A 13705-nucleotide genomic window follows, 5' to 3' on the forward strand; every position below is an offset into this window, starting at 1 on the left:
CAGATCTCTGCCTGTGCCTCAGTTTTTATCCTTGCTTTACACATAGGACGTGTAGAGCTGATTCACTGGATTGCTTCAGGTTTTCGTGGCCTTAACTTCACTGAAATCAGTGGGTTTACTCTGATGAACCACTTGAGTGGCCCAGTGGCCAATTATAGTTGTGCAAGTGAGCAGAAATTTGAGGAACCCCCATTTTGTACTCACTTGTTAGAGGAGCCTGATCTGCAGAATGCAAGTATGCAGTTCCTTTTGTAATCCAGGTCCCTTTTCTGCTTCACTTTTCAAAACTGAGGCCAGCACTTTGTCAAGCTTGAGCTCTTTATGTCTTGTTTCAGCTCCATCTGGGAGAACCTCATGAAAGAAACTTTTAATTAAAAGAAGGAAAGCCACAAAAATATTTATTGCAGTAATTAAAAAGTTAACCAAAATCTTTTATTGATACATTCTTGGATAATATCACAGGATTGAGGGAATGGAAAGGGTGGGAGGAGGTTTGCGGCAAAGATTGTTTTCACTAAATTGGCACATAAGCAGCAAGATTAACGAAATTACTTATTACAAACAGTATAAAACATACATGCTTTTTTTTTAAAGTCCTTATCACACTGGTCAATCATGATGGGGCATCAACAAAGAAAAACCTCAAGACATGTAAAAGCCATATTCTTTCTTCCAAATACCGTAAGAATTATTGAAATTATTGCAAAATAGTCATATACCTTAACTGAAATAACAAAATAGAACACAAATACAAATATCAAACATAAATGATTAACATATACCATAAAATACATTACTGGCATGCATTCCAAATATCAAGACCTCTATTAAAACTCAGCAAAATCCTTCTGCTTCCTCTGCAGCCCATCATTGTTATGAAAGGTGGGAAAGGTTGGGGTGGGAATGGGGCTCACTTCGCCAGCACAGTTTTTGGTCTTTAAATATCTTTTTTTGTTTGTTTGTTTAATTAAAAAAATAACATACATGGATTGCAGTGATACAGTAATAATCATACAAGTCATGTACATAGTTTGTTTCAATCTTCAGAGAGATCGCTTTTAATGTGCTAACGTTTCAGAGAATAGGGCTTCAATGGAACTGTGCATTCAAAACAAACAGTGAACTGTTGAAACAACATGGATGGTAATATGCAAAATTCCTCACAAACTGTACAGAAAGTTCAAAAACTTGCAGTCTGGAAGTACATATAAAGACAGACTTAGCCCCTGTAAAGTCACTGTTGCTAAATGCAGTTCACCCATAAAGAGCTGGGTACTCATGTATCAGAGCTGGGAATTCAGGTATCATACCTCCCATACATTGAGAAGGTCCAAGGTCACAGCCTAAGTGGCAGTGCCAGTGACTTATTAAGCCAAGATTAATTAAGGATATTTCATATAGAAGCTGTTCAGAACACTTGGATCCTCTAACATTGGTCTCCATAATAACTGCCCGGCCTTCAACTCCTCCGGCTGTGGATACAGGTCAGGAAGAGGCCTAAGCCAGTTCAGGTGACTGGAAAACCTTCATCCCTCCTTGTCTCCGTCTGATGAAACGGACTAAATAACCAGGTTATTATAACTGACGTACTTCTTTTTTGCAGCAGGGCCTGAAAAAAAACCAGGAAGGTAGAAAGAGTCACTAAACTAGTCACCTGAAATGCTCCTTTAAAAGGCTGGTACTATTTCCTAATTAGTTAACACAATGCCAAGAGAAGCTACAGTACATTAAATAAACAGGATGAGCAGATGGTGACTCCTTTGCATATATATCTTTACCAGTCAACTCCTTCCTCCTGGAAGACATCTGTTTATTGGTATTAATCTGAGCAGACTACTGATTAGATCAACCTAAGCGGTGTCTCCAGTTCTGACTATAATGTAAACAAAATTACCATTGATTGATTTTTTTTCATCGTTTTGCAGTCTGTATGTCTTCAGTCTTGAGATGTTATGACTGGATTCAACCAAGTTTTTTTTTCTCTTTCAAACAGTGACACTTTCTCCTACTTCTTAAAGCCTGAGGGGATAAATTTGGTTTGCCTCATGGATAAGAAAAACATATCTTTCCAAACCAAGATTAACGACTTCTTGGAATTTTCATTGCTGGTGATTGGCCCTCTTAATTATGATGGCTGATTTATATCACAGGTTGCAAAAACACATCCGCAGACAAGTACTTCTTGAATCCTACTTCATGCTTGTGTCAATTAAAATTGTGAACATTTAACATTCAGTTTCCAGGAATGTATTGTACAATAACAACCATACTCAGGACAACAACATTTCATTTCAAAGAACATTCTTTATATTCAGGCTCCAGTTGCAACAAAAAATTATTTGTCAATTATATGTGAACAGTCTAGAAATAACACATACTTTACATATTATTCTAATGTTATATATTCAATCATTTACAAGTGACTATACAAATGGTTGTTTTATATTGTACATACTATCCTTGCACAGAACAGAGAAGTAGGAACAGTTTTAGGAAACGTGTCTCTATATAGAAAACATTCAAAAACAACTCCTTTGCAATAATGCATACAGATATCTACCCTAAAAAGTAGGTTGAATGTTTTTCTGTATCCTTTGGCATATAAGTTTGAAATTCGTTTTTAGTAATTGTTCATCCTACATGTTCTGTGGTAATCACGTTCTTTGAGCAACTTGTACATAATACAGGAGAAGGTATATTAAAAAAGGCAAGCACTGAGAGTAACACATGCATGCTGAGCCTATCTATCCAATAGGAATTAAATTTGTGGAATTAATTCATTTAGATCAAGACGAGTAAAGACCCAATTTAACATGAAAGTGTTTTACAAATCGCTATTTAAGAATCTTAAATGTATAATTGTTATGAAACCATCTTTAGCCGCTTCAACACATCCTCTCAAAGGCAAAACTGTCTATTTGTTTGGGATCCCATCCTGCAAAATACTGAGTCTCTTTAACTCCCACTAACTCCTCTCTGTGAGTGGAGGATGCTCAGAACTTCCAGGTTCTCACAAGCTCGGTCTGTAAATGTTTTATAGCTTATTAAGGTCTTTAGAAAGTGGAAAAGTAATACAATGTATTGGGTTGATTTAGGGTACTCAGGCAACAGATGTCGTGATGCACATCTTTGCTTGGTGCCAAAATGTTTTCACGATTTCAAAGAGCAGTGGTGAACTATTACATTGAAACTAATAAAAATTACGCAATTTAAATAATCATCAAATCTTGATCTATACATTGCCATCCACTTCCGGTGTTTTATTTTTTCCCCAGACCACAGTGAAATAATAATTTTCTCTGCTGTTGCAGCTTGCTTTGCTGAGTTCTCTACCTAGTCCGTTTTTTGTTACATTGGTTGAATTTACCAGTGGAGAAGATGATGATACAGAGAAGATGAGACACAAACAACACAACCATAGACTATGAGGTAGTCTTTGGCACCTCCTATATTTAAACAGAATCACCTTTTTGACAGCTGGTAAACATAGTATAATTAATATAGCTAAAATAACAAATTAAGAAATACTATGCATCTCTTGTTTCCAAGGAGGAAAGGAACTTTTTCTTGTTTCATAGATTGAAAAACTAGCTAGGATCATTACATAATCTACCTACTCTAGAGATCTACAAAAGGAGACTGGATGCACACCTTGCTGGGGTTGTTTGACCCCAGCAATCTTTCCTGCCCAGAGCAGGGGGGTTGGACCCATGATCTCACGAGGTCCCTTCCAGCCCTAAACTTCTGTGAATCAGTGAATCTAATCTTGCACAGAGACATAGGACCAAATGGGCCATAAAGTCCAGTCCCCGGCATGCACAGGAAACCATTTATTCAAGAAATCCGAAACAAGCCATCGATTCCAAATCCTCATGTAGTGTAGTCATGACACATCTTATGAAAGAAGCAAAAGCACCCTACAATGGGCCATGGAAGACCTGGAGACTACTAATTCTCTGCTGCACACAGAATGCCACAGCTCCTACTGAATCCAGTGACTTGTCTTCAGCTACAGTACGTCATCCAGAAAACCATGCAGTTTTCATTTAAAAGACTTCAAGTCACAGGCTGCCTCTACTGGTAGAGATGATACTCTCTTTACTTTTTCCTGTCATCAGAGAATTAGCTTAAGGAAGGTGGGGGGATCCAATTTTCAAAGGAAGTAAGTTCTGTGAGCACAGTGTTTTCCAGTGGCCAGTCAAAATTTACCAGTCGTGCCCCTTCCTTTATATGACAGAAAGAAGAGCATCTGAGAGAGAGATAGTGATGCTTGCTTATATACTTCGTTGGCCATACAGCATGAAGTACACTAGGCTAGAACTAGGCCTATACCTGTGATGTGATCCTCTTATACTTAGCCTGAAAAGTAGGCACAACTGTGGTTATTATCTTAAGTGGAAGACTGTTTATTAATGTTTGATAACCATCCTCTCCGGAAAAGTACAAGTTTCAGTGGATAAATTAATATACATGCATATTTCATGTGACATTTAAGATAACTGTAACTTAAAGGCTATTATTTCATTACTAGACAAGAACACTCATAAGTTAGCAAATGGCTGATTTACAGTTGTTCCCATCTCTTTTATGCACTTCCCATGGTCCATAAGCACAATATCTTTAATTACATAATCGCATACTCTTTTTCCCCCATAGCTCCCTTCCTTTCTCAGCGCACAGGATGGATAATACCCATTCATTGAGCAGCTATTTGAAAAGGGAAAAACAAAACAAAACTAAAGATAATAACTTCCTGTGTACAATGCTAACGTAACAGAACCTGAGCTCCGTCAAGACATATTGGCAATCCATAGCAGAAACCCTGGGGACTTGTAAATCTTCCATTCCATTGGTTTATACTATTATATTTCTAGTATTTTAAATAAGTTCTGCGAGGCAGGGGTAAGGTCCTCAAAAGTCCTCCCCTAAGTTATTACTTGGCTTGGCTAATTCTGTTTTAAGCCCCTGGCTATGACTGTGATATGGACACAAAATAAAAATATGTGCAACTCTTATGGATTACAGTGTTCATTACCATTCACCTTATGGCATAACAAAGCTAAAATTACACAAGTACACACACGAATATATAAATATACTATGACTGTAGCTATGTTAGCTTTTGCTCAGGGATATACTGAGCTAGAACCGTGCCTTCAAAATAAGAACCAATATAAATCATTGTCTAGAAAAAGAGAACATCTGTGAATTTAAAGACATCTGCTTTGGTAAAATACCTTAAATCCAATCAGACAGGAACAACTGGTAAGCAAGGTCCAGAAAGTAATAATAGAATGTTTAGATGACAATGGCTATAGGCAGAGTTGCAAGTAATGGATTATGCCTTTGGCTTTGTGCTTCCAGCTTTGTCAGAATGAAGTGAAATAAAATTTACTCACAGTGTATGAAATCTTTAACACATTCATTTTTGTCAATATGGACAGAGAAATAAAACAGTGAAAAAGATAAACTACAGGATTCACGTAAAGAACATAGACTGGCTAAAAAGAGAATTCCTGCTAAAGTTTTTTGCGTGTAGTGTTAACATGTGCTAACAGAGGCCAGTAAAAGTGATTGGAAACTGATCTAGACCTGTAACAGAACGGAAGTTCAGCACACGAAACCAGTCTATACCTGTAACAGAACAGAAGTTTGGTGCACACAGACTGATATAAAAATGTCAAAATCCAGTCTAAATCTTAGACTGGATTTTGCCATTTTTATACATGTCTATGTGCCCTCACCCCACCCCCAGCGACCGGGGGGTGGGGGGGGAGGGTTCCCCACGGCCGATCTTGCTGACTGGGGGGAAGGGGTTGCCTCATAGCCAATTTCACTCACCGGCTTGTGGAAGTGGCTGCAGTGCTCCCACACCCTGGCTGGCACTCACAGGCGGGGCACCAGCGTTCCCGCTGTCCCCCCCGCCCACTGCCTAAGTGGGGAGTGCAGCCTGTCAGGAGGTGCACCAGTGCTCTCAGGGAGTCTCAGGGGATCTAAGACCAGGGGTGTCACCATCTCCCTTCCCCACAATGGCAAATGTATGTTCTGTTCACTACCAATCTAAACTACACCACTTACAAAAAACCACATAACTTAGATCTGCTTCAAGCTTTTTGAATTTATATACCTAGACAGAAATAATTTGCAGCTCTATAGCATCTTTTATTCAACAAGCTCAATTGCATTAACCTTATGCATGCACACTTACCTGGCTAGTGACAGTTTTGTTCGTGTCTACACATATCAATATTGTTCTGGTTTCAATTTACGAATGTCAAAACAAAGTTAACAGTCTTCAGGTAGTTCTTAATTCATTTCCCAACCAACATACTTTCATGTCATAAAATCTGACCTGAACTGGTACACTTAGCAAGAGCATCAATGGAAAAGATAAGAATATGTAGACAGTGGGCACTGTCTGTTCATCCATACCATGCCCTGGAAGAGGCATGAGGTCAATGGAACCAACCAGATTCTTGACCTCTCTCATAAATGAAAGATTTCCTTTATCCTAAACATAACCTAAAATGATTTGGTGTATTGCTAATTACAAATTGTATGAGATTTCCGTACTTTTATTTGAAAATATTCTTTGCATTTCCATGTATCTTTTCACTGAAAAACAATTTATATTTAAAGTAGACTAATATTATATAGAGAGGGAATATAGAAAAGTATTATACATACCATTTGGTTTTCTGGATCTACCCTCCCCGCAAAGGATTCTTGCTCATTCTATTTCTCTTTCTGTCAATTCTAGTTTCTAGCTTAAAACAACTCATAGGCACTGGAGGCAGGAACTACAATGAAAGTCCCTCTCAGTGCCTGTAAAAGCATGCATGTGGAACATGCTCACTACCGATGGACTCACTGGTAATTTAGCTGCCAAATTCTAACAAGTCTCTATTAAGTATATATGAATCTGGATTTTTCAAAGGCTCATAGCTAGGTCAAGGCTTGGAAGTTTGTTTGTTTGTTTTAAACCAACAGTAAAGACACATAGACACATCCCTAACAGGAGACTTATCACTTTCTCCCCAAACCTCAAACTCTTACTCTGAGACATGAAGGGGCTAGACATTCCAAGTGAAGTTGTTTTAAGATTCTTTTTCATATGGATAAATTAACATTTTCCTTATCTTATAATTGGAGTTGCTGCAAGAGACATGAAGGGTAACAAGAAGGGTTTCTACAAATATGTCAGCAACAGGAGGAAGATCAAGGGAAGTGTAGGTCTCTTAATGAATGGGGGGAGGCAACCTAGTGACAGATGCAGAAGAGGCTGAAGTACTCAATGCCATTTTTATCTCAGTCTCCACAGGCAAGGTCAACTCCCAGACAGCACAGTTTGAGGAAGCAGCCAACAGTGGTGAAAGCCCAGGTTAGGGACTACATAGAAATGCTGGGTGTGTACAAGCCCACAGGGCCAGATGCAATGGACTCAAAGGGAGGGAGGTGGCTGATGTGACTGCAGAGCTGCTGGCCGTTATCTTTGAAAACTTGTGCTGATAAGGGGAGGTAAATATCCTTGGAGAAAAAGGCTAAATATAATGCCCATATCTAAGAAAGGGCAGAAGAAGGATCCAGGGAACTATGGACTTGTCAGCCTCACCTCAGTCCCTGGAAAAATCGTGGATCAGGTCCTCAAGGAATCCATTTATAAGCACTTGGAGGTAAAGAAGGTGATTAGGAACCAAGGGCAAATCATGCCTGATCATGATTGCCTTATCTGATGAGATAAACTGGCTGTGTGGATGAGGGGAGAACAGTGGATGTGATTTACTTTTACTTTGGCAAGGCTTTTGATACTGTTTTCCACAACATTCTTGCAAGCTAATAAAACTAACTGTGGATGAAAGGTGAATAGAAAAATAGCTGGATCATCAGGCTCAAAGAATAGTTATCAATGACTCAATGTCTAGTTGGCAACTGGTATCAAGTGGAGTGCATCAGGGGTCGGTTCTGAGGCTGGTTTTGTTCAATATCTTCATTAACAACCTGGAAGATGAGATGGGCTGAACCCTTAGCAAGTATGCAGATGATATCAAGCGGGGTTGGGGGGGGATAGCAAATACACTGGAGGGTAGGGCTAGGATTCAGAGTCCTAAACAAATTGGAGGATTGGACCAAAAGAAATATCATGAGGTTCAATAAGGACAAGTGTAAAGTCCTGCACTCAAAACAGACCAATCCAATGCACAGACAGACTTGCTAAGCAGCAGCTGTACAGAAAAGGACTTGGGAGTTACAGTAGACAATAAGCTTAAGATGAGCCAGCAGTGTGCCCTGGTTGCCAAGAAGGCTAACAGCATCCTGGGCTGCATTAGTAAGTGTGTTGCCAGCAAATCAAGGGAAGTGATTATTCCCCTCTATTCAGAACTAGTGAGGCCACATCAGAAGTAATGTGTCCAGTTTTGTACCCTGCCACGCCACTCATCTCACCCTCTGCCCTGACTACAGAAAGGATGTGGACAAATTGGAGAGCTGCTCCAACAGAGGGCAACGAAAATGGTTAGGAGGCTGGGGGACATGATTTATGAAAGTAAAAGTAAATCATCCTTTGTTTTGAAGAAGCTGTTCGTGTGATTTTTGGATAAATAAGCAAGAGGATAGTGAACTGGACTGTTCTCAGTGGTGACAGATGAATGAATACAGAACAATGAATTCAAGTTGCAGCAAGGGAAGTTTAGGTTAGGTATTAGGAAAAACCCTCTCACCAGGATGGTAATAAAGCACTGGAACAGGTGATGGTCTCCCTATCCTTGGAGGTTTTTAAGACCCCAGCTAGACAAAACCTTAGCTGGGATGATCTAGTTGGGGTTGGTCCTGCTTTGAGTCAGGGGTTGGACTAGACGTGACCTCCTGAGGTCCCTTTCAACCCTAACTTTCTATGATTCTATGAGTTTCCAAAAGAGCTGAGCTATTTTTGCTGAGGCTTTAAAAAAACAAAACAAAACAAAAAATGGAAAAAGAAAGATCTGCCTGAGGCAGACCTGGGAATGTTATAGCCTGAAGACTTAAAGTTTGGCAAAGCTGTAAGCAACTGAAAATAGGCTTTCTAAATGGAAGTGCTAGACAAGCTTAACAGTTCAGAAGCTTTTTTAACGCCAGGCCCAGAATACTATACATTTTTCCCCTCCCCACAAGATGACACATACATTAAATTATTCAATCATTATACACCTTGTTCCAGGTGAATTCACAGATTTGCAATTTTCTTTCGATGTAAAAATTCTTGACAATGTGCTGCTTTCCTTTTGCACATGTCATGTTAAATAGCAAACCTGAATGCAAACCACAGTCCCATCTGACTGGTTCCCTGAGCTCTAAAAGTCACCGTCTACCCATTTCTGTTGTTAATTTTATTTGTGTCAATACCACTTTGTTTCAAAGGAACTTTGTGTACTATGACACCAAATGAGACTCAAAGAAAAATTAAAGTGGAATCACTGCACAGTGCAGCCAGCCATTCTTAAGGGAGCAACATAATTTGAAAAGAAATCAAGAGCTGGTGAAAATAGGATTCTGTGCATTTGACCTGCAATATTTTTTCCTTGCTCACCCTCTTTACTAACTTAATCTTCACAATTTCCATAATTCTCTTCTTTTTTTTTTTGCTTTTGTATTGGTTTTAAAAATGCAATACAAACATCAACAATATGTAAAACTGAACTATACAAATAATAAGCAGTGTAAGGAAAAAGGAAGGCGGGAAGAGGGAAGAATAGAGGAAGAAAAATGTGCAATGAGCTACCAACATCTAGCTTCCAAAATAATCCAAGAATTCCTTCCAAATTGCACTAAAGCTTTCAAAGTAGCTAAGCCTAATGAACATAACTGTCTTCATAGTTGCCAGCTACACCATCTCATTGTACCAGATTTCAACCTTAAGAGATGTCCTACTTGTCTAATGCAGTAATAATCCTGAATGTTACCAGTAAGGCCTACTGTAAGAATGCCATTTGGGAGGATTCGGTTTGAACTCTTGGGGATGCAAATGCTGTGTTTAAAGCCATGTCACCTCTAGTTATAATTTCATTCCAAAAATAAATGATAATAGGTCATGACCAAACTATGTGACCAAGCGTTGTCTTCAATGCATTACAGCCCCAATCTGTATCTATTGGTAGTATATTTTATTATCTGAGTTTGGAGGGAGCCCAGTGCAGTGAAAAATGATCTTCTAAAATGATCTTCCAGGATGAAGCCTAAGACCCACTGTTGACATTTGACTATTGTGGACTGCTGATTTCGACTGGGATTCTGTTATCTGGATACCTAGGTCTCCATTCCAGTTCAGTCTTAAATAGTCTGTATCGGCTCTGTTATGGGACCTTATATAGTCATAGAGCGATGACATGGAATGGGAAAGAGAAGCAGATTTGAAGGCAAAAAATATATTGGGAGATTTCAATACTTCTCTGTCACTGCTTGAATTCATTGCATTATTTTACTGATTTAAGCCATTTTATGCCACCATAAATGATTCTTCTCAGCATTTTTGTCAAAGTTGAATCACTTCAGTATTTGTATACATATTTCATGTTTTAACTTCACAAGAGAATTTATGAGACGGATCGTCTCATGGTGTTTTTACAATCCCAAAATTGATATTCCATCAAGGGAATATCATATAAGATGCATTAGAGCAAAAAAAAAAAAAAAAAAAAAAGGCAAAAATGTAATCATCTGTTTCTATTTGGAGTATCTTGTCTTCACTCTGACCAAATCATTTGCTATATGCTTGCAATGGACAGGAGAAAGCAGCTGAATTTATTTTACTTTACTGTATTTTTTCAAGTGGGAAATTGGCACCTATTATACAATGCTAAGCCACTGTTATCAACTCATCAGATTTCAACTGTAGCCTTTAACACTTTATCACTCTTCCTAACTTGAACCAAGAAAACAATCTAGAGTGAAATTGGGAAATCTATTTTTATTTCTACTGAGGAAAGTCCAAATGAATGTCTCCAACATTTCAAAGAAAACCTAATTTGTGTTACAAGATGTAACACTTCAAATAGTGGTTGACATGATTCTTAAAAGATTCATTTACAACTTGTCTGGAATTGAAGTAAATAGAGAGGGTCTGTTATAGAACAACACTAGGCCAAACCGTGAGATTTGCAGTCAACTCCTGGGTAATTTGATTGCTGCTGTATTTGTTTATTTGGTGTTTGTACCACTTGCACACACAAAAATGCCACTATATTACACCATCAAAGGCTCCTAACACTACAGCGTTCATTCATTTTGCCAAGGCAGTTGCAGAACTCCATCTCTAATCAGATTATTTTAAAGTACAGTTCTGTATTTTAAATTCAGACATTTGTAAGCTACTCTAGAGTGTATCAGCCATACCAAACATTTATAGCAACAGGATTACTAACATCCCATATTAAGCAAATGAGAGTAGAGATGGAATTTTGTAAACGAAATTGTGCTATTTAGGATTTAAACACATACAAGATACAGCAAAGCCAATACCCTTGAGACGGTGCTCTTTACAAAGGTGCTCCCCAGTGCATACAGAGGACAATGGAAATGATACGTTAATAGCTTCACAGGAATATGCTGTGTGGTGTTAAAGAGAAAACAAAATGATCAGCAGCAAAAAACATTAAAAACTCAACATTTCTCTAGTTGTTACTACTCATTTAACAACAGCCGATCCTCATCCTTAAGGTAGCAAAAACACTAAAGTTAGTGGGTTTCAACTTCCTTCCTTTCTTGAGTCCCTGGGACAAAATAATTAACAAAATTTACAGATTCATTTGGATCCGACAGGCCACCCCATACATGTTTCTGCTGTATAGCTTCCTGTCCTTCTCTCTTCCTTTTCTCTCCCTATGGCCCAACAGTAACATGAGCCCAGCAGTAGAGGCAAGGAAGACAATGGCGGTAGCTGTGATCTTTGTAAAAGTCATGATGTATTCGACTGGCAGCTCACGTGGGCATCTCTTTTCAATATCAGTGTAGACATAGCCCCAAGTTCCATTTAAGGACAGGGACTTCATGTCTAAGCAGCTAAGATTGTGTTGCCATTCTAGGTGGAAATCTAAATTTATATTGTGCCGCTATCCTAATTTTGCTTCCCATCTGGAAAACTCAATTTTCCATTGAGGAGACTATTCCAAATCTGGAGTCCAAATTCAAATGGCACACTGCAAACACGCCTAGAAATGTAGTCCTGGTTTAAATGGAGACTATGGTGACCTTAACTGTGAAGTGGCCACTGGTGCCTTGATAACTGGTTGAACAAAAACCTCTTGGTGTGAACTCTAGAGAAGCCTGGCTCTCTATTCAGCTGCTCAGGCCCGTATCTGTTTGATGTGGGTTCAGTGATTCCCTGCTTGTGGCTTACTGCATGCTTACTGCCACATACATTTTCTGTTCTGCCTCTCCCATTCCATCTAAGGGAATGAATAGCTCAGTTTGCTACACGTCGCAGAGGAAGAACCTGTACTATTCTAACAATACAAAATCAGTGTTGTGCCCTAGTCTTTCCAACTGCAAAGGGTAACGTGCTCGGAATAGGACCTGAATGAATAGACCTCAGCAATTTGATTTTGTATTGGTATTATTTTCTTAATCTTGCCACTATTTTCTTCTTCTCAAGGGGATAAAGAGGTGTCAAACTCAGAGTTAAAAATGAGAGAGACATAATAAGCTTGTAGTCTAGTCACATCTTTGTATAGAAGCAGTTACCTAACACAGCATTTGCATTATTCCAACAACATCACTGAAGTGTCAGGAAGTACTGGCTCAAAACCCATATATTTATAGCTCCTTGCTAGTTATATTGTTTCAGCACAATGCATTAAAAAGCTTGTCTAACTTTATGCCAACCATACAGTTAGTCCATTAAACGATATAACCTCCTCCCCCCACTCCAAATCCTTGCCTCTTGTTTATTTCTAGTCTTTCCTATTTCCCTTCATTTTCCAAATAAATCTTTGATGGGTCATCTAGAAAAATAACAGTCTCTCTTTACCTGTGCGCATGCTCATCATCATTATAAAGCAACCTAACCAACCAAACAGACAAACAAAAAAATCCCCACTGCTACACATCTACAAATACTACACACTTCTTGCACAATCCACCGGAGTCATATTTGCTCACAAAGTTGTTACCTCCAAGAGTGAATCCAGATGGACAGGATTTATTTCCCCACCCTGTGAAAAACACGGCAAGTATAAATTTGGGAAACAGTACTTCTGACTGGAGATTATTCGATGAATTCATATTTCCAGTGTTAAATAAAATATAATGATATATAGGCTTATTTAAGTTTCCAAAAATCTATTGTATCCAAAAATGGCGGTAACCCATATGAATATAGATTTTTTTAATTTACTAATATTAAACTAATGTGAATTTACAGAATGCAAACAGTATTTGCCAAGAGTAATGCTTAAAGCTAATTGCTTACCAACTCCATATTTTAGCTCCCAGGAAATCTAATTTTCATAGTTTTGGAACACCCTCTGCTTCTGCTATTACTGGAGTAGGTTAAGAGATTTTTTTTGTTTTAAGATTGGGCGACATACATGGAGTAGAATGGTGACTTTAACTATCTGCATCTGGAAAATCAGCTGTAATTCATTCTGTACTAAAATACACAAAACACCCAAAGGCACATAATCATTCTGTGAATTGAAATAAGAAAAAAAAGAATAAAAAACAAGCTACAACCCAA

General features: G+C 38.5%; 1 protein-coding gene across 2 annotated transcripts in view; it reads right to left on the minus strand.

Moving 5' to 3' along the window:
• Positions 1 to 410: 410 nt before the first annotated feature.
• GRM7 (glutamate metabotropic receptor 7) overlaps positions 411 to 13705 on the minus strand; it is a 527701-nt gene continuing 514406 nt past the window's right edge. For both annotated transcript variants that reach the window (XM_090021043.1, XM_090021044.1), the window contains one exon: positions 411 to 1609. Coding sequence is in view for 1 of the 2 variants with exons in the window: in XM_090021044.1 (XP_089877170.1) it covers positions 1560 to 1609 (50 nt within the window). In the remaining variant the exon portion in view is untranslated. The remainder of the gene's footprint in view (positions 1610 to 13705) is intronic.

The sequence above is a fragment of the Crocodylus siamensis genome, chromosome 11 (genome assembly GCF_052110815.1).
Source record: "Crocodylus siamensis isolate JL-2025a chromosome 11, ASM5211081v1, whole genome shotgun sequence".
Lineage (NCBI taxonomy): Eukaryota > Metazoa > Chordata > Crocodylia > Crocodylidae > Crocodylus > Crocodylus siamensis.